This window comes from Salvelinus alpinus, chromosome 7, assembly GCF_045679555.1.
Source record: "Salvelinus alpinus chromosome 7, SLU_Salpinus.1, whole genome shotgun sequence".
NCBI classification, from domain to species: Eukaryota; Metazoa; Chordata; class Actinopteri; order Salmoniformes; family Salmonidae; genus Salvelinus; species Salvelinus alpinus.
This window is the reverse complement of record NC_092092.1, coordinates 44,155,663-44,174,099: the sequence shown is the minus strand read 5'-3', so window position 1 is coordinate 44,174,099 and position 18,437 is coordinate 44,155,663. Positions and strand designations below refer to the sequence as shown.

The 18,437-nt window shown below is 42.3% G+C and overlaps 1 protein-coding gene across 1 annotated transcript in view; it reads left to right on the top strand.

Moving 5' to 3' along the window:
- The window catches only part of LOC139580188 (tenomodulin-like), a 112,507-nt gene that overhangs the window by 65,024 nt on the left and 29,046 nt on the right, over window positions 1–18,437 (top strand). The window contains exon 2 of the mRNA XM_071408764.1: window positions 18,286–18,426. Within this exon, the coding sequence (XP_071264865.1) occupies window positions 18,286–18,426 (141 nt within the window). The remainder of the gene's footprint in view (window positions 1–18,285; window positions 18,427–18,437) is intronic.

Here is an 18,437-nt window from a genome sequence, read left to right as displayed (position 1 = left end):
GTCTCAAGTTCTGAGGGAGGGTGCAACTGGCATGCTGACTGCAGGAATATCCACCAGAGCTGTTGCCAGAAAATGGAATGCTAATTTCTCTACCATAAGCCAAAGCTGTTTTTGAGAATTTGGTAGTACGTCCATCCAGCCTCACAACCGCAGACCACATGTATGGCGTTGTGTGGGCGAGCAGTTTGCTGATGTCAACGTTGTGAACAAAGTGCCCCATGATGGCAGTGGGGTTATAGTATGCATGGGTACAGACAACGAACACAATTGCATTTTATCGATGGCAGTTTGAATGCACAGAAATACCGTGACGAGATCCTGAGGCCCATTGTTGTGCCATTCAGCCGCCGGCATCAGCATGATAATGCAAGGCCCCATGTCGCAAGAATCTGTACACAATTTCTTGAAGCTGAAAATGTCCAAGTTCTTCCATGATCTGCATACTCACCAGACATGTCACCCATTGAACATGTTGGGGATGCTCTGGACTGACATGTATGACAGCATGTTCCAGTTCCCGCCAATATAAAGCAACTTCGGACGGCATTGAAGAGGAGTGGGACAACTTTCCACAGAACACAATCAACAGCCTAATGTCTAACGTCAACTCCGTCAGAGTGCTGAAAGATCTGATAGGATGGTTGTTTTTATTGGGGATTTTCAAATGATTTTTTTTTTTCGAGGAATAAATATGTACGTTTTGAGTATCTGTTGTCAACACTGTTAGTGGCTTGTCAACTCTGTCACTGATGGAGTCAATCATTTTTTGTAAATATTCAGAAAAAGTATTTGAATCACTGTTCTGCAACATATGCTTAAACAACGGATGTTTTTGCTATGCTAGACCTAAGGGACAATGTTTGCCTTTATAAATATTGTTTTATGTTCTAAATCTAGAAAAACATGCCAAAATGCTAACAAAATTATCCCTGGAGCATTTAAGAGCACTATAAAACAAAACAAAAAGAAGTTTGGAGATTTGTATTACCTATTTGAATAACCTAATCTTAGAATTAAACAATCAAGGCCATTAAACACGTGTTGGTCAATAACTGTAGAAATGAAATTACGTTTATGGTGTCTGATGGAGTTGACATGAATCCAGTTAGTTGCATTTTATGAAGAAAAAAATATGTAATTAGGAGGTTATTCCTTTAGATGGTGTGATAGCTGATACTTTGGTAGATCAAAATATACACTGCCGTTCAAAAGTTTGGGGACACTTAGAAATGTCCATTTTTTGGTCCATTTAAAATGACATCATTTATGGAATATCTACATAGGCGTACAGAGGCCCATTATCAGCAACCATCACTCCTGTGTTCCAATGGCACGTTGTGTTAGCTAATCCAAGTTTATAATTTTAAAAGGCTAATTGATCATTAGAAAACCCTTTTGCAATTATGTTAGCACAACTGAAAACTGTGGTGCTTAATAAAGAAGCAATAAAATTGGTCTTCTTTAGACTAGTTGAGCATCAGCATTTCTTCTGAAACTCATCAGTCTATTCTTGTACTGAGAAATGAAGGCTATTCCATGCGAGAAATTGCCTAGAAACGGAAGATCTCGTACAACACTGTGTACTACTCCCATCACAGAACAGCGCAAACTGGCTCTAACCAGAATAGAAAAAGGAGTGGGAGGCCCCGGTGCACAACTGAGCAAGAGTTGTGCTTTAGAGTGTGTAGAGTGTAGTTTGAGAAACAGACACCTCACAAGTCCTCAACTGGCAGCTTCATTAAATAGTACCCGCAAAACACCAGTCTTAACGTCAACAGTGAAGAGGCGACTCTGGGATGCTGGCCTTCTAGGCAGAGTTGCAAAGAAAAAGCCATATCTCAGACGGCCAATAAAAATAAAATATTAAGATGGGCAAAAGAACACAGACACTACAGAGGAACTCTGCCTAGAAGGCCAGCATCCCGGAGTCGCCTCTTCCATGCTCAAAGGGATAGTCAATGTCTGCTTTTTACCCATATACCAATAAGTACCCTTCTTCGCGAGGCATTGGAAAACCTCCCTGGTCTTTGTGGTGGAATCTGTGTTTGAAATTCACTGCTCGACTGAGGGACCTTACAGATAATTGTATGTGTGGGGTACAAAGATGAGGTAGTCATTCAAAAATCATGTTAAACACTGTTATTGCACACAGAGTGAGTCAATGCAACTTATTATGTGACTTGTTAAGCATATTTTTACTCCTAAACTTATTTAGGCTTGTCATAACAAAAAGGTTGAATACTTATTGAATCAAGACATTTCAGCTTTTCATATGTAATAAAAAAATATATATTCCGTAAAAAATATTTCCATTATGGGGTATTGTGTGTAGGCCAGTGACAAAAAAATTCTAAATTTAATAAATTCTGAATTCAGGCTGTAACACAACAAGTTGTGGAAAAAGTCAAGGGGTGTGAATACTTTCTGAAGCTACTGTATTTGGTAGCATTTTATAATAACTCCACGTAATAAAACATTTATAATTGGTTAGTAAATACTGTAGTTTAGTCATTATCTGTTAATCATTACTCCATTCATAAGATGTTTAATATAGGTCCTTATAAACCATTTACTAATCACTAGTTAAGTATTTTTGTGCAGCCTCATCTAAAGGATGGGCTATTTATACTTTATAAATACTTTATAAATGTTTTGAGTGACCAGAATAATTTCTCACAAAGTGCTAGACATGCCATTGATAGACATTCCAGCAGTACCTGATGCTCCTTAAGGTCTGAAAATAGCCTAGAACATATCAATTGTAAAAGAATAACCACACAACGCAGGATGTTTAAGGAAATATACATATATTCTTTGACTCTTCAGATGAACTCAGGAATGAGGATGGAGGCAGAGAAGTAGTTCTAAACGCAACGAGTTATTTACTCTAAAGTTGTACGCCTTTCAATACTTCAGGAAGTCATCTAACAATTGACAGTGAACAAGATTGTGTTAATATTAAGGAAAATATTTGTTGGAAAAAAGTTGTCCCGTTTTTCAAGAATCCCTGAGCTCTAAAACAGCGACATTTTCTCTCAGCCTCATGGCAAAATGTGTAAAATAACATTAGATTGGCGAAACTGCGCTACGCCACTACATACAGTAAATTACAGTGCCTTCAGAAAGTATTCATACCTCTTGACTTATTACAGCCTGAATTCAAAATTGATCAAAAAAAATAATATTCTCACCCATCTTTACACACTACCACATAATGAAAAACTGAAAACATGTTTTTAGAATGTTATGCAAATTTATTGAAACTGAAACACAGAAATATCGCATTTACGTACAGTGGGTATTCACACCCTTGAGTCAATACTTTGTAGAAGCATCTTTGGCAGCGATTAGAGCTATGAGTCTTTCTGGTTAAGTCAACAAGAGCTTTCCACACCTGGATTGTGTGACATTTGCCCATTATTCTTTTCAAAATTCTTGATCATTGCTGCACAACCATTTTCAGGTCTTGCCATAGATTGTCAAGTAGATTTAGGTCAAAACTGTAACTCGGCCACTCAGAAACATTCACTGTCTTGTTGGTAAGCAACTCCAGTGTAGATTTGGCCACATTTGGCAACATCGCTCCTTTCACTGGTCTTGCAAAATCCAGGTGAATGCACTGTCTCGGGCTCTCCGGCCAATCCCAGGGAAGCAGTGGTGCTAGGCTTGGCGTGTTTCGAATGGTTTGACTTGACGGGCAGGATCTGGCTTTGGCTTCAATGTCATGGTCTAGTCCCATCCACCAGAAATATCTACGTGCTAACTCCTTCATCCGGACGATGCCACAATGTCCAGAGTGCAGCTCATTCAGGATAGGTTTCCACAGCTTTGGCGGTATGATGACACCCATACCTCAGAGTAGGAATCCAGCTGTCACTGTCAACTCGTTTCCCCGTGAAATGTAAGGCTGGAACTCCAGCGGCGCATCAGCGATGCGTGACAGATCGCTTCTCATTACTCGGTCAAACATTCTGGACAGTGTTGGATCTCCTCCTGTTTCCTTCTTGATCTGGTGAGCTGTCACAGGTGTATTCTCCACCATGTCGAAATAGATAATCTTCTGTTCACTACTCTTATGGCAGTCATGCGGAGGAGACCTGCCGCACGCTTCAGACCTCCGGTACTTGATGTCATAGTTATGAGCACTAAGGAGTAGCACCCAAAGCCGCATTCTGCTTGCTGCCAGAGTTGGTATGCTGGAGTACCAAAGATAGGTCAGGGGACGATGGTCCATCAGCAAGGTGAACCTCCGTCTGAACAGGTAGGTGTGGAACTTTTTGATCCTGAAGATAATACCCAAGCATCTTTCTCAATCTGCAGGTTTTTCACCTCCACTTTGCCTCAAGTCCAAGACGCAAAGACAATGGGATTCTCTTCTCCTGTTGGTGTGATGTGTGACACGATGGCCCCAACTCCATATGGGGAAGCGTCGCAGGCTAGTTGAATTTGCAAGGATGGGTCGAAGTGAGTCAACACTGTCTTGTCAATCAACATTGCCTTTGCTTTCTAGAAAGCAGCGTCACACTCATTTATCTACGATGAGGTATTGTTCTCTCTCAGAAGCTCATGCAAAGGCCGTAGTAGTTCCAGAGGCCAAGGAAAGACAACAGCTGGCTGACATTCTCGGGAGCAGGAGTCTCTGCAGTCGCTGTCACTTTCGATGGGGATGTATGGAGACCGTTGGCATCGATCACATGGCCTTAGTACTCCACAGCTGGCTTGAAAAAGTCACACTTGTCTTTTCCGAACACGCAAACCGTACTGTTCAAGTGCTTTTAGAGTATTTTCAAGGTTTAGCAGATGCTCCTGTGACGAGGTTGTCATCAAGGTTGTCATCAAGGTAACACTGTACCCCAGGGAGACTGCTCAAGATCTAATCCATGGCCCTCTGGAACAAGGCAGATGCCGACGTGATTCCAATAGGCAAATGGCACTGTAGACTCCCCTATGGGTAGTGATGTGAGGTACTTTTGTGACTCTTCTTCTACATGAATCTACAGGTAGGCATGGTTGAGATCAATCTTGCTGAATTACCACCAGCCAACCCTGCGAACAGTTCCTCAATAATGGGAAGTGGGTATTGTTCCACTGTCAGTACAGGATTAATGGTCATCTTGAAATTGCCATACAGGCGAACGGAGCCATCATGCTTGATCCCTGGCACTACAGGTGTGGCCCATTCACTGTGTGGGACCGGCTCCATGACTCCTATCTTGACCAGCCGTTGTGTATCAGCATTCACCTTCGGTTTGAGGGCATTAGGGAACGGTTCTTGCCTTCATGAACTTTGGCTGAGAGTCTGGCTTTAGCTGTAGTTTCACCATACTTCCCAGTTAAACCTTAAAAACAGCAGCATGTCAATTCAGCAAAGCTGACAAGCCTGTTTCTTCTACTGACACTACATTCACCTTCGTCCAGTCGAGACAAATCTTTGCCACCATGGCCAGCCTATCAGCGCTAGGTAGTCTCCTTTGAACACGTAGATGGGAAGTTTGGTTTTAGGTCCATTTATTTCAGGGGTCTCCAACAGGTCGATTGCAAGCTACCAGTAGTCGCAGCCCACCTATGAGTAATTTTCCAAACATTTCTAAAAGTACATGCAATTGTCACATTTTCCACCTTAAACAAATCACAGTGCCTTGCAAAAGTATTCATCCCCCTTGACGTTTTTCCTATTTTGTTGCATTACAACCTGTAATTTAAATAGATTTTTATTTGGTTAAGTGAAATGAAAAAAATTACTTGTTAAATTATAATTTTTTTAAACAGAAAAGTGGTGCGTACATATGTATTCAACCCCTTTGCTATGAAGCCCCTAAATAAAATCTGGTGCAAACAATTACCTTCAGAAGTCACATAATTAGTTAAATAAACTCCACCTGTGTGCAATCTAAGTGTCACATGATCTGTCACATGAGCTCAGTATATATATACACCTGTTCTGAAAGGCCCCAGAGTCTGCAACACCACTAAGCAAGGGGCACCACCAAGCAAGCGGCACCATGAAGACCAAGGAGCTCTCCAAACAGGTCAGGGACAAAGTTGTGGAGAAGTACAGATCAGGGTTCCTCCCTACAACGCCTGGGCATGCTCCTGATGAGGTGGCGGATGGTCTCCTGAGGGATCTCCTCCCAGACCTGGACGAAAGCATCCGCCAACTCCTGGACAGTCTGTGGTGCATGCAACGTGGCGTTGGTGGATGGAGCGAGACATGTTGTCCCAGATGTGCTCAATTGGATTCAGGTCTGGGGAACGGGCGGGCCAGTCCATAGCATCAATGCCTTCCTCTTGCAGGAACTGCTGACACACTCCAGCCACATGAGGTCTAGCATTGTCTTGCATTAGAAAGAACCCAGGGCCAACCGCACCAGCATATGGTCTCACAAGGGGTCTGAGGATCTCATCTCGGTACCTAATGGCAGTCAGGCTACCTCTGGCGAGCACATGGAGGGCTGTGCGGCCCCCCAAAGAAATGCCACCCCACACCATGACTGACCCACCGCCAAACCGGTCATGCTGGAGGATGTTGCAGGCAGCAGAACGTTCTCCACGGCGTCTCCAGACTCTGTCACGTCTGTCACATGTGCGTGTGAACCTGCTTTCATCTGTGAAGAGCACAGGGCGCCAGTGGCGAATTTGCCAATCTTGGTGTTCTCTGGCAAATGCCAAACGTCCTGCACGGTGTTGGGCTGTAAGCACAACGCCCACCTGTGGACGTCGGGCCCTCATACTACCCTCATGGAGTCTGTTTCTGACCGTTTGAGCAGACACATGCACATTTGTGGCCTGCTGGAGGTCATTTTGCAGGGCTCTGGCAGTGCTCCTCCTAATCCTCCTTGCACAAAGGCGGAGGTAGCGGTCCTGCTGCTGGGTTGTTGCCCTCCTACGGCCTCCTCCACATCTCCTGATGTACTGGCCTGTCTCCTGGTAGCACCTCCATACTCTGGACACTACGCTGACAGACACAGCAAACCTTCTTGCCACAGCTTGCATTGATGTGCCATCCTGGATGAGCTGCACTACCTGAGCCACTTGTGTGGGTTGTAGACTCCGTCTCATGCTACCACTAGAGTGAAAGCACCGCCAGCATTCAAAAGTGACCAAAACATCAGCCAGGAAGCATAGGAACTGAGAAGTGGTCTGTGGTCACCACCTGCAGAACCACTCCTTTATTGGGGGTGTCTTGCTAATTGCTTATAATTTCCACCTTTTGTCTATTCCATTTGCACAACAGCATGTGAAATTTATTGTCAATCAGTGTTGCTTCCTAAGTGGACAGTTTGATTTCACAGAAGTGTGATTGACTTGGAGTTACATTGTGTTGTTTAAGTGTTCCCTTTATTTTTTTGAGCAGTGTATATACCAGACAAGCCTGAAGAATAGGACAAATAGACAAGTGAATATAAGTCAGTTATTGTGTCTGTAGCAGTTTGTATGAATGACTGGTTACATAAAATACATGTTGATGTTAAATGGCTGCGAGACAGAGATAAGGAGTCTCTTGCTGTAGTGTCAGGTAAGGTACCACTGAAGGCCCCAGTATTCAGTCTGGCAGCTGGAAGCATATGTGTCACCATCCAGGCCCATGTCACAGCATGCATAGGCCTGATGGAGAGATGACAATAAATACATGATGTACCTTTCATCACCAAAGCCATGTTAGTATTTACTGCACATGTTGCTGAACAATCCAACCATTCTGTTAGTGTCATTGCTATAAATGGGCAATTCGCATACAATATCCAGTTCATAAGCATTGACTGTAATACCTCTAGAGATCCTGTGGCTGTCTGGCAGCATTCTACTTTCTTGTGATCTTACTCCCTCTCCACCTGAAATGCAATAATAACAAAAACATGAATAACAATAAGCCTATTCAGTCAGTAATTTGGCTAACTAGGCTAATTAAACACTTGTAAATATGCACAAGACTATTCAGCCATAATTGTACCAAAACAATACAGCCTATTTGCAGGAGGGGCATAATTATTGTTAACTTTTTCGATCAATAAAGAGGCAGTGGAATTAAGTAGTTTGTCAAAAGCGTTCAAAAGTCAGTAAAAAAAGTTTTTGAAATATAGCTAGCAAATATATTGTTTTAATTTTCTAGAATCCTAACATTATTCGCTACAGTGATGATGGTGGGAGTTTTCCCCCAATTCTATACTGAACAAAAATATAAACGCAACATGCAACAATTTCAAAGATCTTACTGAGTTACAGTTCATATAGTGTAAGGAAATCAATCAATTGAAATAATAAATTAGGCCCTAATCTATGGATTTCACATGACTGGGCAGGGGTGCAGCTATGGGTGGGCCTTGGAGGGCATAGGCCCACCTACTGGGGAGCCAGGTCTAGCCACGTTTTCCCCCACAAAAGGGCTTTATTACAGACAAAAATACTCCTCAAGGTACACCTGTTCAATCAGCTTCTTGATATGCCACACCTGTCAGGTGTGAATTAGTTTTCCCCTCGCATCTAAAGCTGCCTGATGAAGCTAATGGTAGCCAGTTGATCGTAAAGCTAGGATGAATGTCAGAATCCAGTAGCTAAAGTTAATTTGAAATGTACCATTTATATTTCACATGATAAACAAACTACTGTTATGTGTTTTCACCCAAGAAATCCATGTACACATAAGAGATTATTACCTTCAAGTAGCTAGTTTTATTCTAGTACTTCAGGCCGAGTAGCGTTAACATTACTCTGTTCTTCTATGATGGGGTTTAACGACGGTTGGCATCCAGTGTTAAGGGTGCATTACCGCCACCAGCTGGATGTGGAAACTTTTTTTTTAACTTTCCGGGAAAGGGGTAGAATGACATCATACAAAGTAAAACATGTCAACTAAAAAACAAGAAAACCATTATACTTCTTCAATCACAGTCCACTCCAAAATACATTCCTACACAGGCTCAGGGGCCTGTGATGGGGCTACATTCACCGACAGGATTTCTTGCACTGCCTTTCTTGCACTGCTGTAAAATCACGAAGACCCTAAAAAATGTTCAGCGGCATTCACAATGATTCCAATTTTCTTAGACTTCTTCTCCGCTTGTGCTGTACAGTTTATGACCATTGCAATAAATAATACAAAGTCCACCTTTTTAACATATAGCATTTCACTATCCCCCGGTTGATGAAAAACCATCACTGGTCTTGTTGGCTCTACTACCATTGCTTCTTCCCCGCCTCTCGTTCCTTCCAATTTTCTCACCGCCTCCAGATAGGAGACACGCTGGACTCTCCTTACCCTTGCCACCTCACAGGGCACTCCAAGAATTCAGGTGCATGTTCACCTCCACAGTTGCAACATTTCCCTTCATCTGGCATACGATATTCTTCCCTTCTGCACACACTTGACACATGACCAAATCTTTTACATTTATGACACTGAAGGGGCTTGTGCACAAAAGCTCTTACAGGGTATCTCATGAATCCTAACTTGATATGAGAAGGGAGAGACTCTTAATCAAAGAACAGTAGCATGGATGAGCATTAACTTTTAGCAGTTAAAAAACAGTAGCATTAACTTTTTTTCTCCATCCACCATTACAAGTCAATTGACCTGCACAAACCACATCGATGTCTTCAGTTATATCCTCTGCCTTTATTTCTTGCGCCACCCAGGAAATAACCCCCTTTTATTTTTTACCTTTATTTAACTAGGCAAGCCAGTTAAGAACAAATTCTTATTTACAATGACGGCCAAACCCAGACGATGCTGGGCCAATTGTGCCCCGCCCTATGGGACTCCCAATCATGGCCAGATGTGATACGACACTGACTCCACACTTTCTTCCAATACATTCCAGATTTTCTTGGAGACGTTAAATGGATTTCCTCAGTAGCATTCATCCAAAACCCTGACCAAAAACGAGTCTAGTGGTTTCCTATTTTCCAACACAGCTTTACTTCTTTGTTTCCCTTTTTCTTCGCCACTGTAACCCACTCATTCTCACTTTCTGTACTATTAGCTTCACCCGACTTACTAGCAGTTTCAAACAAAACCTCAGTTTCCACCATCTTCCATCAACGAACGTACAGTACACTCTCTACTCTGGTTGCCATTCATGGGTAGCCTCTGACTTCTCCTCTTCAAGCTACTTCCTGAGATTTGATTGGTGGATCAATCCAGCCAATGGTGCAGCAATTGGCAGCTGTGGTTTTGGCTGATTGGTCAGGAGTAAAAGGTCCTGCCACCAACACTGCTCAAACCAGTTTTTTTTACTTGCAAATCCCTTTCTACAAACTAACAAAACTTTCTACAAGCTTATGAACCTCTAGGTAACGTGACAACAATGACGGAACTCAGAACGTGCCAGATAAAAAAAATTATCTGCACGTTTCTTTTTGATTCACAGCCTAATATTCATAGTCGTAAAAAGGACAAATTACACATTTGTTAATCGTATGGTACTTGCAACAATGATGCTCAATGTGCGACCACGAAATTCAAAATACAAACTCACATGTTTCTGTCATTATTATCCCATAGTTTCTCAGGCTGAACCAAGCTCCTCAGCAAGTTAAGCATTTTAGCTCCCATCACACTAACGAATGTTGCCACTTTAACTTAATCTTTATTGCCATTGGCTGTCACATCTCAAATGTTCTGTGTAGACACTCCATTGCTCCACTGTTTCATCAAACTGACCAAATGCTCCTATTAAAGACACTTTATCACATTTCCTTCTTCTCTATCAGGTTTGCTAGTAAATTTCTTATACTAGTTTACTTCATCCTCCTGTTTTCACTCTTTGTTTTCAGTTCTTTTTATGATTTTCTTCTACTTGTTAGCACTTTTACTAACTTTGATTTTCTGTTTCTCCATTTATTTTCATTCGCTCTGTTGCGACTACTCTCCTCCCCCTTGAAGCTCAAGCACAATGCAGCATTCAGTCAACAAATGGTGGATTCAACGATGAACGAACAATGGAAAGATCTTACTTTCATCACTGTCGTCATCCTGGAAAAATGCAGCATAATTCCATCGAACCTCGTCGCCAGTTTCTTTGTTAAATTTAGTCTAATTCTCTGTCGCAGCCGGCCGCGACCGGGAGGTCCATGGGGCGACGTACAATTGGCCTAGCGTCGTCCGGGTTAGGGAGGGTTTGGCCGGTAGGGATATCCTTGTCTCATCGCGCACTAGCGACTCCTGTGGCGGGCCGGGCGCAGTGCGCGCTAACCAGGTCGCCAGGTGCACGGTGTTTCCTCCGACACATTGGTGCGGCTGGCTTCCGGGTTGGATGCGCGCTGTGTTAAGAAGCAGTGCGGCTTGGTTGAGTTGTGTTTCGGAGGACGCATGGCTTTCGACCTTCGTCTCTCCCGAGCCCGTACGGGAGTTGTAGCGATGAGACAAGATAGTAACTACTAACTATTGGATACCACGAAATTGGGGGTAAAAAATATATATAAAAAATAATAATAATAATTTAGTCTAATTCAGGAATGGGGACGGAGAAGTAGTTTTAAATGCAACGAGTGCTTTTCTTTCTTCTTCGTATTCGTCTTCTTCTTCTATGGTATATTGGCGTTTGCACAATTTACTGTGCCTTCCGCCGCCTACTGTGCAGGATGGAAACAGGATTCCCAAAAAAATGTAACAAACTACAAAAAAAATACTAATAAACTAAATCAAAAAATGTTCTGTAAAAAATAAAACCAATCTGATTTCTACACGGGGGAGCCTGGGAGTGCGGGTCGTCTTCAGATGTAAAATCCTTAAGTCCCAAAATCCTTTCTGCCGCAGCCACATGAATGTCCAGTTTCTCTTACTTCTTTGAGACTTGAGCCATACAGTTTGTAACTGTGGCAATGAGCGCCACAAAATCCACCTTTTTAACACACATGGTATCTTCTGGCTGGCAGCAAACACTTACTACAGTCTCTGGTGCATCTACTACCATACCTTCTCTAGCGTCACTTGTTTTCTCAACTCTTTTATATCGCCTCCGCATAGGAGATTCGTTAGAGCGGTCAAACTTTTGCCACCTCAATCTCCTTCACCCTTACAGGGCACTCCAGGAACTTGGGATCACAATTGCAACACCATCGTCCTTTTATACATCGTTCTTCAGTATACTCTGTCCTTCTGCACACACTTGAAACATAGCCAAATCCTTTTAAAATTGGTTTGAGGACGAAAGCTAATACAGCGTATCTTACCTAACCAAGCTTCACATGTGCAGGTAGGTGCTCTTTATCAAAAAACAACAGAACCAACAAACGTTCTTATTTTTCTCCAATCACCCAGCGGGTCAGACGCCGGGCACCAACCACAGTGTCACGACTTCCGCCGGAGTCGGTCCCTCGTCTTGTTCGAGCGGCACTCGACGGTCAACGTCACCGGCCTTCTAGCCATCGCCGATCCACTTTTCATTTTCCATTTGTTTTGTCTTTGTTTTCTACACACCTGGTTTCAATTCCCCCATTACGTGTTCATTATTTAATGATTTCCCCCATGTTTGTGTGTGTGTTTGTTCTATTGTTCAGGCTGTTACTGACGGCTGGTATTTTGTAGCAGGGTTTTGTTATTACGCCCGTTTATTTTGTGGTACCAGTATCTTTCCCGCACCGTAGTATTGTGTTTATACTGGTGTTATCTTGTATTAAATACCTTATCCACACATCTCAGCTCTCCTGCGCCTGACTCCTTTCACCAGTTACCCACAGCCTTGAATTCCCACAGCAGGAATTCTCTTCAGGTATTTAACCTGAACATACAGTACTAGTCAAAAATTTGGACGCACCTACGGTTTTTCTTTATTTGTACTATTTTCTACATTGTAGAATTATAGTGAAGATGTCAGAACTTTGAAATAACACATGGAATCATGTAGTAACCAAAAACAAATCCAAATATATTTGAGATTCTTCAAAGTAGCTACCCTTTGCCTTGATGACAATTTGTAGAATGTCTTTCCTTATTAATGTGTTTGAGCCAATCAGTTGTGTTGTGACAAGGTGCGGGTGGTATACAGAAGATAGCCCTATTTGGACCAAGTCCATTATGTCAAGAACCGCTCAAATAAGCAAAGGGAAACAAAAGTCCATCATTACTTTAAGACATGAAGCTCAGTCAATATGGAATGTTTCTTCAAGTGCAGTCGCAAAAACCATCAAGCACTATGATGAAACTGGCTCTCATGAGGACTGCCACAGGAATGGAAGACCCAGAATTACATCTGCTGCAGAGGATAAGTTCATTAGAGTTACCAGTCTCAGAAATTACAGCCCAAATAAATGCTTCACAGAGTTTAAGTAACAGAAACATCTCAACATCAGCTGTTCAGAGGAGACTGCGTGAATCAGACCTTCATGGTCGAATTGCTGCAAAGAAAGCACTACTAAAGGACACCAATAAGAAGAATATACTTGCTTGGGCCAAGGAACACGAGCAATGGACATTAGACCGGTGGAAATCTGTCCTTTGGTCTGATGAGATCACATGATTCTATATGTGTTATTTCATAGTTTTGATGTCTTCACTATTATTCTACGGTGTGGAAAATAGTAAAAATGTAGAAACACCCTTGAATGAGTAGGTGTGTCCAAACTTTTGACTGGTACTGTATGTTATCATCCCTGAGATGACTCCTTTGATGGGTGCTCTGCTCTGAAGTTCAAAGCACGATACTTCTGTTGTCCCGATTTGTTTTGAGGCCCACGACAATCTTCCTTTGTTCTTCAGAAATGCAATTAATCAGAATAAGGCCACTCCTGGTCACTCTGATAGACTCCACTTCTCCAAGTGCATACTACATTTCACCCCTCAAATGGGTCTCCCAAATATGCATCCTTACTCAACAAACTCATCCCAACAACAAACAATCCATTATCATTCATACACATATCCTGCACCCCAATTTTATACAATTTCACTTTTGTAAAAAAAAAATGACACTACTGTTGTCCATTCAGGACATTGATCTTCACCAACTTTGCTCAACTCGCTGCCTGATTCAAACTCTGTATCCACTTCCTCCATCTCTATCCACTGAGTTCTTTAACTGGAAGGTTACTTTAATAATATTATTACAAGTTGAACAATACTGCACGTGCCACAAACCCAATGATCCACGGAAGCCATCCATTCCCATTTTCTAAACAAAACGATAGCAACATTATCCACCTATTTAAAACAGTGAACAAGTCAAGTCAAACAGTCCAGTCATGATACATACAGATGAGGACAATCTCACCGCTGGAGTTTTATCAAAAGTGAAAATGTGATGAACTGTTTTAGTATAAATCAAGTCCTAGGAATCCACTTTCCCATTCCACCTATATGTTAATATAAAACAAAATTCTTTAATATGATTGTAATCCCACTGCAAATTCTCCCAGACTGTTTAATAGCTCGAAATTTCACATAACTGCTCAACTGATCTTCATTTGGCTGCGTCTTACGATTTTAAAGTTTGGGTTCCTTTCTGAGCGTAGGCCATTGTGATCAATGTTAACGGTTATTTACATTGCAGAGCCATACTTGCTGTGATCTTCTGTTAAGATTTCTATCCCATTAAATCATTATTGCTCCCCTATTTTAGAGCCTGGTAATAAGTGGGGCAGGTCATTTAAATGTCAAAGGGATTGTGTGTTAGCGACCATGTTATAGAGCTTTAACTAGTGTTACTGTAGTCACTAGACCATAGACCAGCATATGGGCATCAGACAGGGACATTGTAGTCACAAACACCAGAAAGAAACAATATTTTTCACAGGGCTTGGGTTATTTTTGCATTCAATCCCTTAGCAATCAGCAGACCCTCACATGTTGATTGGGAATATTAATCTTAATTGATTTCGTTGGCCACCTGCCTGTATCCATTAATCAACTCTCTCATTGGTACAGTATGGGGCGCTTTGATTCACCACCACAACAGACGAAGATGAACTCAGCAATAAATATTTCTCATTATAACACCACACTCGACATAAATATTAATAGCGTCGTTTTCAGCTTGTGGGCATGAATCATTTTTGTAGACAGGGAATTTTAACAGCCAGCCATGCATACCCATAAACAGTACATAAACAACCAGTGCACTAAGGTACGGCCAAGAAAAGAAATAATAATAATATCCAAGCCACGTATTCAAAGTGCCATTTATTCGATGTAGCTACTCACAGAGTACCTATGCAGCCTCTGTGGATGTACAAATCTTCATTTGAACTTGCGGTTTGTCAATAGCAACGTACCAACAATGACTCAGTGTTATCTCTGATCGTGTTTATGAATGCTTTGGTACTTTACAAATGTCAGCGTGCCGGACGCCGTTCACTGCAGTGGTGTATTTCTTGCATTGGTCATATGTTGTGTGTTACGTTGGACACGATGCTTTGAAGAATATGACATAAATCAATGTGATTGCATCAAGTGCGTATTGGCCTCAAATCTTTGTACTACAGTATTTCTCTTTGGCTTATAACACCCTTGCCACTGCATATTAAACCAATTTTAAATGGGGGTGACAGTGTTATTAAGCCTAGTTAAATGCTATTGAAAGGCTACAGGTATATGAAGCAGTAGCGATGCGTGGGTAAAATCACTTGAGAAGCCAAGCCAGGGGGGGAAAAGCAATATTACAACCTATGTGTTGTGATAATTGTATTGTTTGCTCTATAACATATTAGTTCGTATGCCTTGCCACCATGATATATAGGCCTAAGGCAGAGACAATAAGTAACAGAATAGTGGCAAAATAAATTCAACCACACCTTTTTCATCACAAAACCTGGAGAGGAACATCTATCCACAAAGCATCTCCCATGTAACAAACTGTTACATGACCTACAGCACAGTCAATCAAGTTAATGTTTCCCGAAATGTTCTGACTACCAAACAATTGTTGATTTAGAACCACAGAGTTACCGCAAGTCGCAAAGAAAACAGGAGCTGCCTCCACTATTCCAGCACCACTTCAACTTCAACATTTCAACATCATCAAATCCCCTACAATACATGACCAAAAGTATGTGGACACCTGCTAGTCAAACATCTCATTCCAAAATCATGAGCTTTCCACTAAATATTGGAACATTGCTGCTGGGACTTGCTTCCATTCAGCCACAAGAGCATTTGTGATGTTGAGTGATTAGGCCTGGCTCACAGTTGGCGTTCCAATTCATCCCAAAGGTGTTTGAGGTCAGGGCTCTGTGCAGGCCAGTCAAGTTCTTCAACACCAATCACAACAAACTATTTCCGAATGGACCTCGTTTTGTGCACGGTGGCATTGTCATGCTGAAACAGGAAAGGGTCTTCCCCAAACTGTTGCCACAAAGTTGGAAACACAGAATTGTCTAGAATGTCATTGTATGCTTTAGCATTAGAATTCCCTTCACTGGAACTGAGGGGCCTAGCCCGAACCATGAAAAACAGCCCCAGACCGTTATTCCTCCTCCACCAAACTTTACAGTTGGCACTATGTATTGGGGCAGGTAGCGTTCTCCTGGCATCCGCCAAACCCTGATTTGTCTGTCGTACTGTCAGATGGTGAAGCGTGATTCATCACTCCAGAGAACGCATTTCCACAGTCCAATGGTGGCGAGCTTTACACCACTCTAGCCCGACGCTTAGCATTGCGTTTGGTGATCTTAGGCTTGTGTGCGGCTGCTCAGCCATGGAAACCCATTTCATGAAGCTCCCGACTAACAGTTCTTCTGCTGACGTTGCTTCCAGAGGCAGTTTGGAACTTGGTGGTGAGTGTTGCAACTGAGGACAGACAATTTCTACGCGCTGCAGCACTCGGTGGTTCCATTCTGTGAGCTTGTGTGGTCTACCACTTTGCGGCTGAGCCGTTGTTGCACCTAGATGTTTCCACTTCAAAATAACAGCACTTACAGTTGACCGGGGCAGCTCTAGCAGGGCAGAAATGTGATGAACTGACTTATTGGAAAGGTGGCATCCTATGATGGTGCCACATTGAAAGTCACTGAGCTCTTCAGTAAGGCCATTCTACTGCCAATGTTTGTCTAAGGAGATTGCATGGATGTGTGCTTGATTTTATACACCTGTCAGCAACAGGTGTCGCTGAAATAGCCAAATCCACTAATTTGAAGGGGTGTCCACATATATACTGTATGCTTATATATACTATGTATATATATATATATACTGTATGTCTAATATAGTGACAAATAAAAGATACCAAAAACAATTTAGTCTAATCAACGTAAGCTAAATATGTGGCTGTCCATGGTACTGATTTGTGTGTGTGTGTGTGTGTGTGTGTGTGTGTGTGTGTGTGTGTGTGTGTGTGTGTGTGTGTGTGTGTGTGTGTGTGTGTGTGTGTGTGTGTGTGTGTGTGTGTGTGTGTGTGTGTGTGTGTGTGTGTGTGTGTGTGTGCGAAAGTAGAAAAAACACGTTGACTCACCAATGCTATCCTCCAATCTTTCATGTTGCCAAAACAGTGTAGGACTCTGTCATACAGTAGGCTACACACTTTTAGTTTTTGTTGTCCTGGCTAAAATGCTTGCTCGCTAGCCTAACTTCCTTTCATGGGCAATGATGAGCCACTACATCTAGCTACATATTGAACTTCAGACCAGGGGCACAAAGTATGAATTCATGGTTGGATCAGAATCACTGTTATAATCATTGCCCAGTATCGAGAATTAAGTAGAACCAAGTCCAAATCTCTATCTCCATCTGTGGCTAATTTAGGAAAGGGCCAATTTTAGCTAGCTTGCTAGCCACTGGAGGACAACAAAATGAGATACAACAATTACGGGTTTTTTTGTCAATGACTTTTGGCTTTTGTTGTGATGTGATTGGTGTGAACCCAAATCCAAACTGGCGCCAGGACCATTCACAGTTGAGCTTGCTCAGATCCTTTCAATGCTGATTGGCTATTATTTTACTGTTTTTATCAAATTGAGGCCAAATGCTCGCTGGCTTCCCTTGCATTCAAGGCTACGCGGCAACAATATCATACTCTTTTTGATCAGACAGCATCAGATAGATGGGCTACGCATAGAGACAGAGGGGCGCTGTTTTGCTCGCTCGCATGTTTTCTCCGGTGCCTCTTGCGAATTGAAGGAAAATTATGAAACAGAGACGAAAGATACATTATTTAGGTTTTTATATTTCTTTATTGGTAAAGTTTTTGGGGAAGCCTGGCTTCCCTTGGCATCCATGAATACACGTCACTGATATTAAGCCTATTGAAAGGCTGTCGATTTGAGCTATTCAGTTAAGTTGCCCCACCCTCGTGTATTATTGGTTAAATGACCTGTCAGCTAGGCTGAGGATGTTTCTGATTGGTCCTGTGTCTCCAGGTGTACGACCAACATTATAAGGCCGTGCTGGACGGCATGGAAACAGACAGCATCATGGAGATTGACCCCACCCACCGCATTGAGATCTTCAGGATGGGCAACGGTAGCAATGAGGTCCTCGAGGTCCACGACTTCAAACATGTAAGTATTGA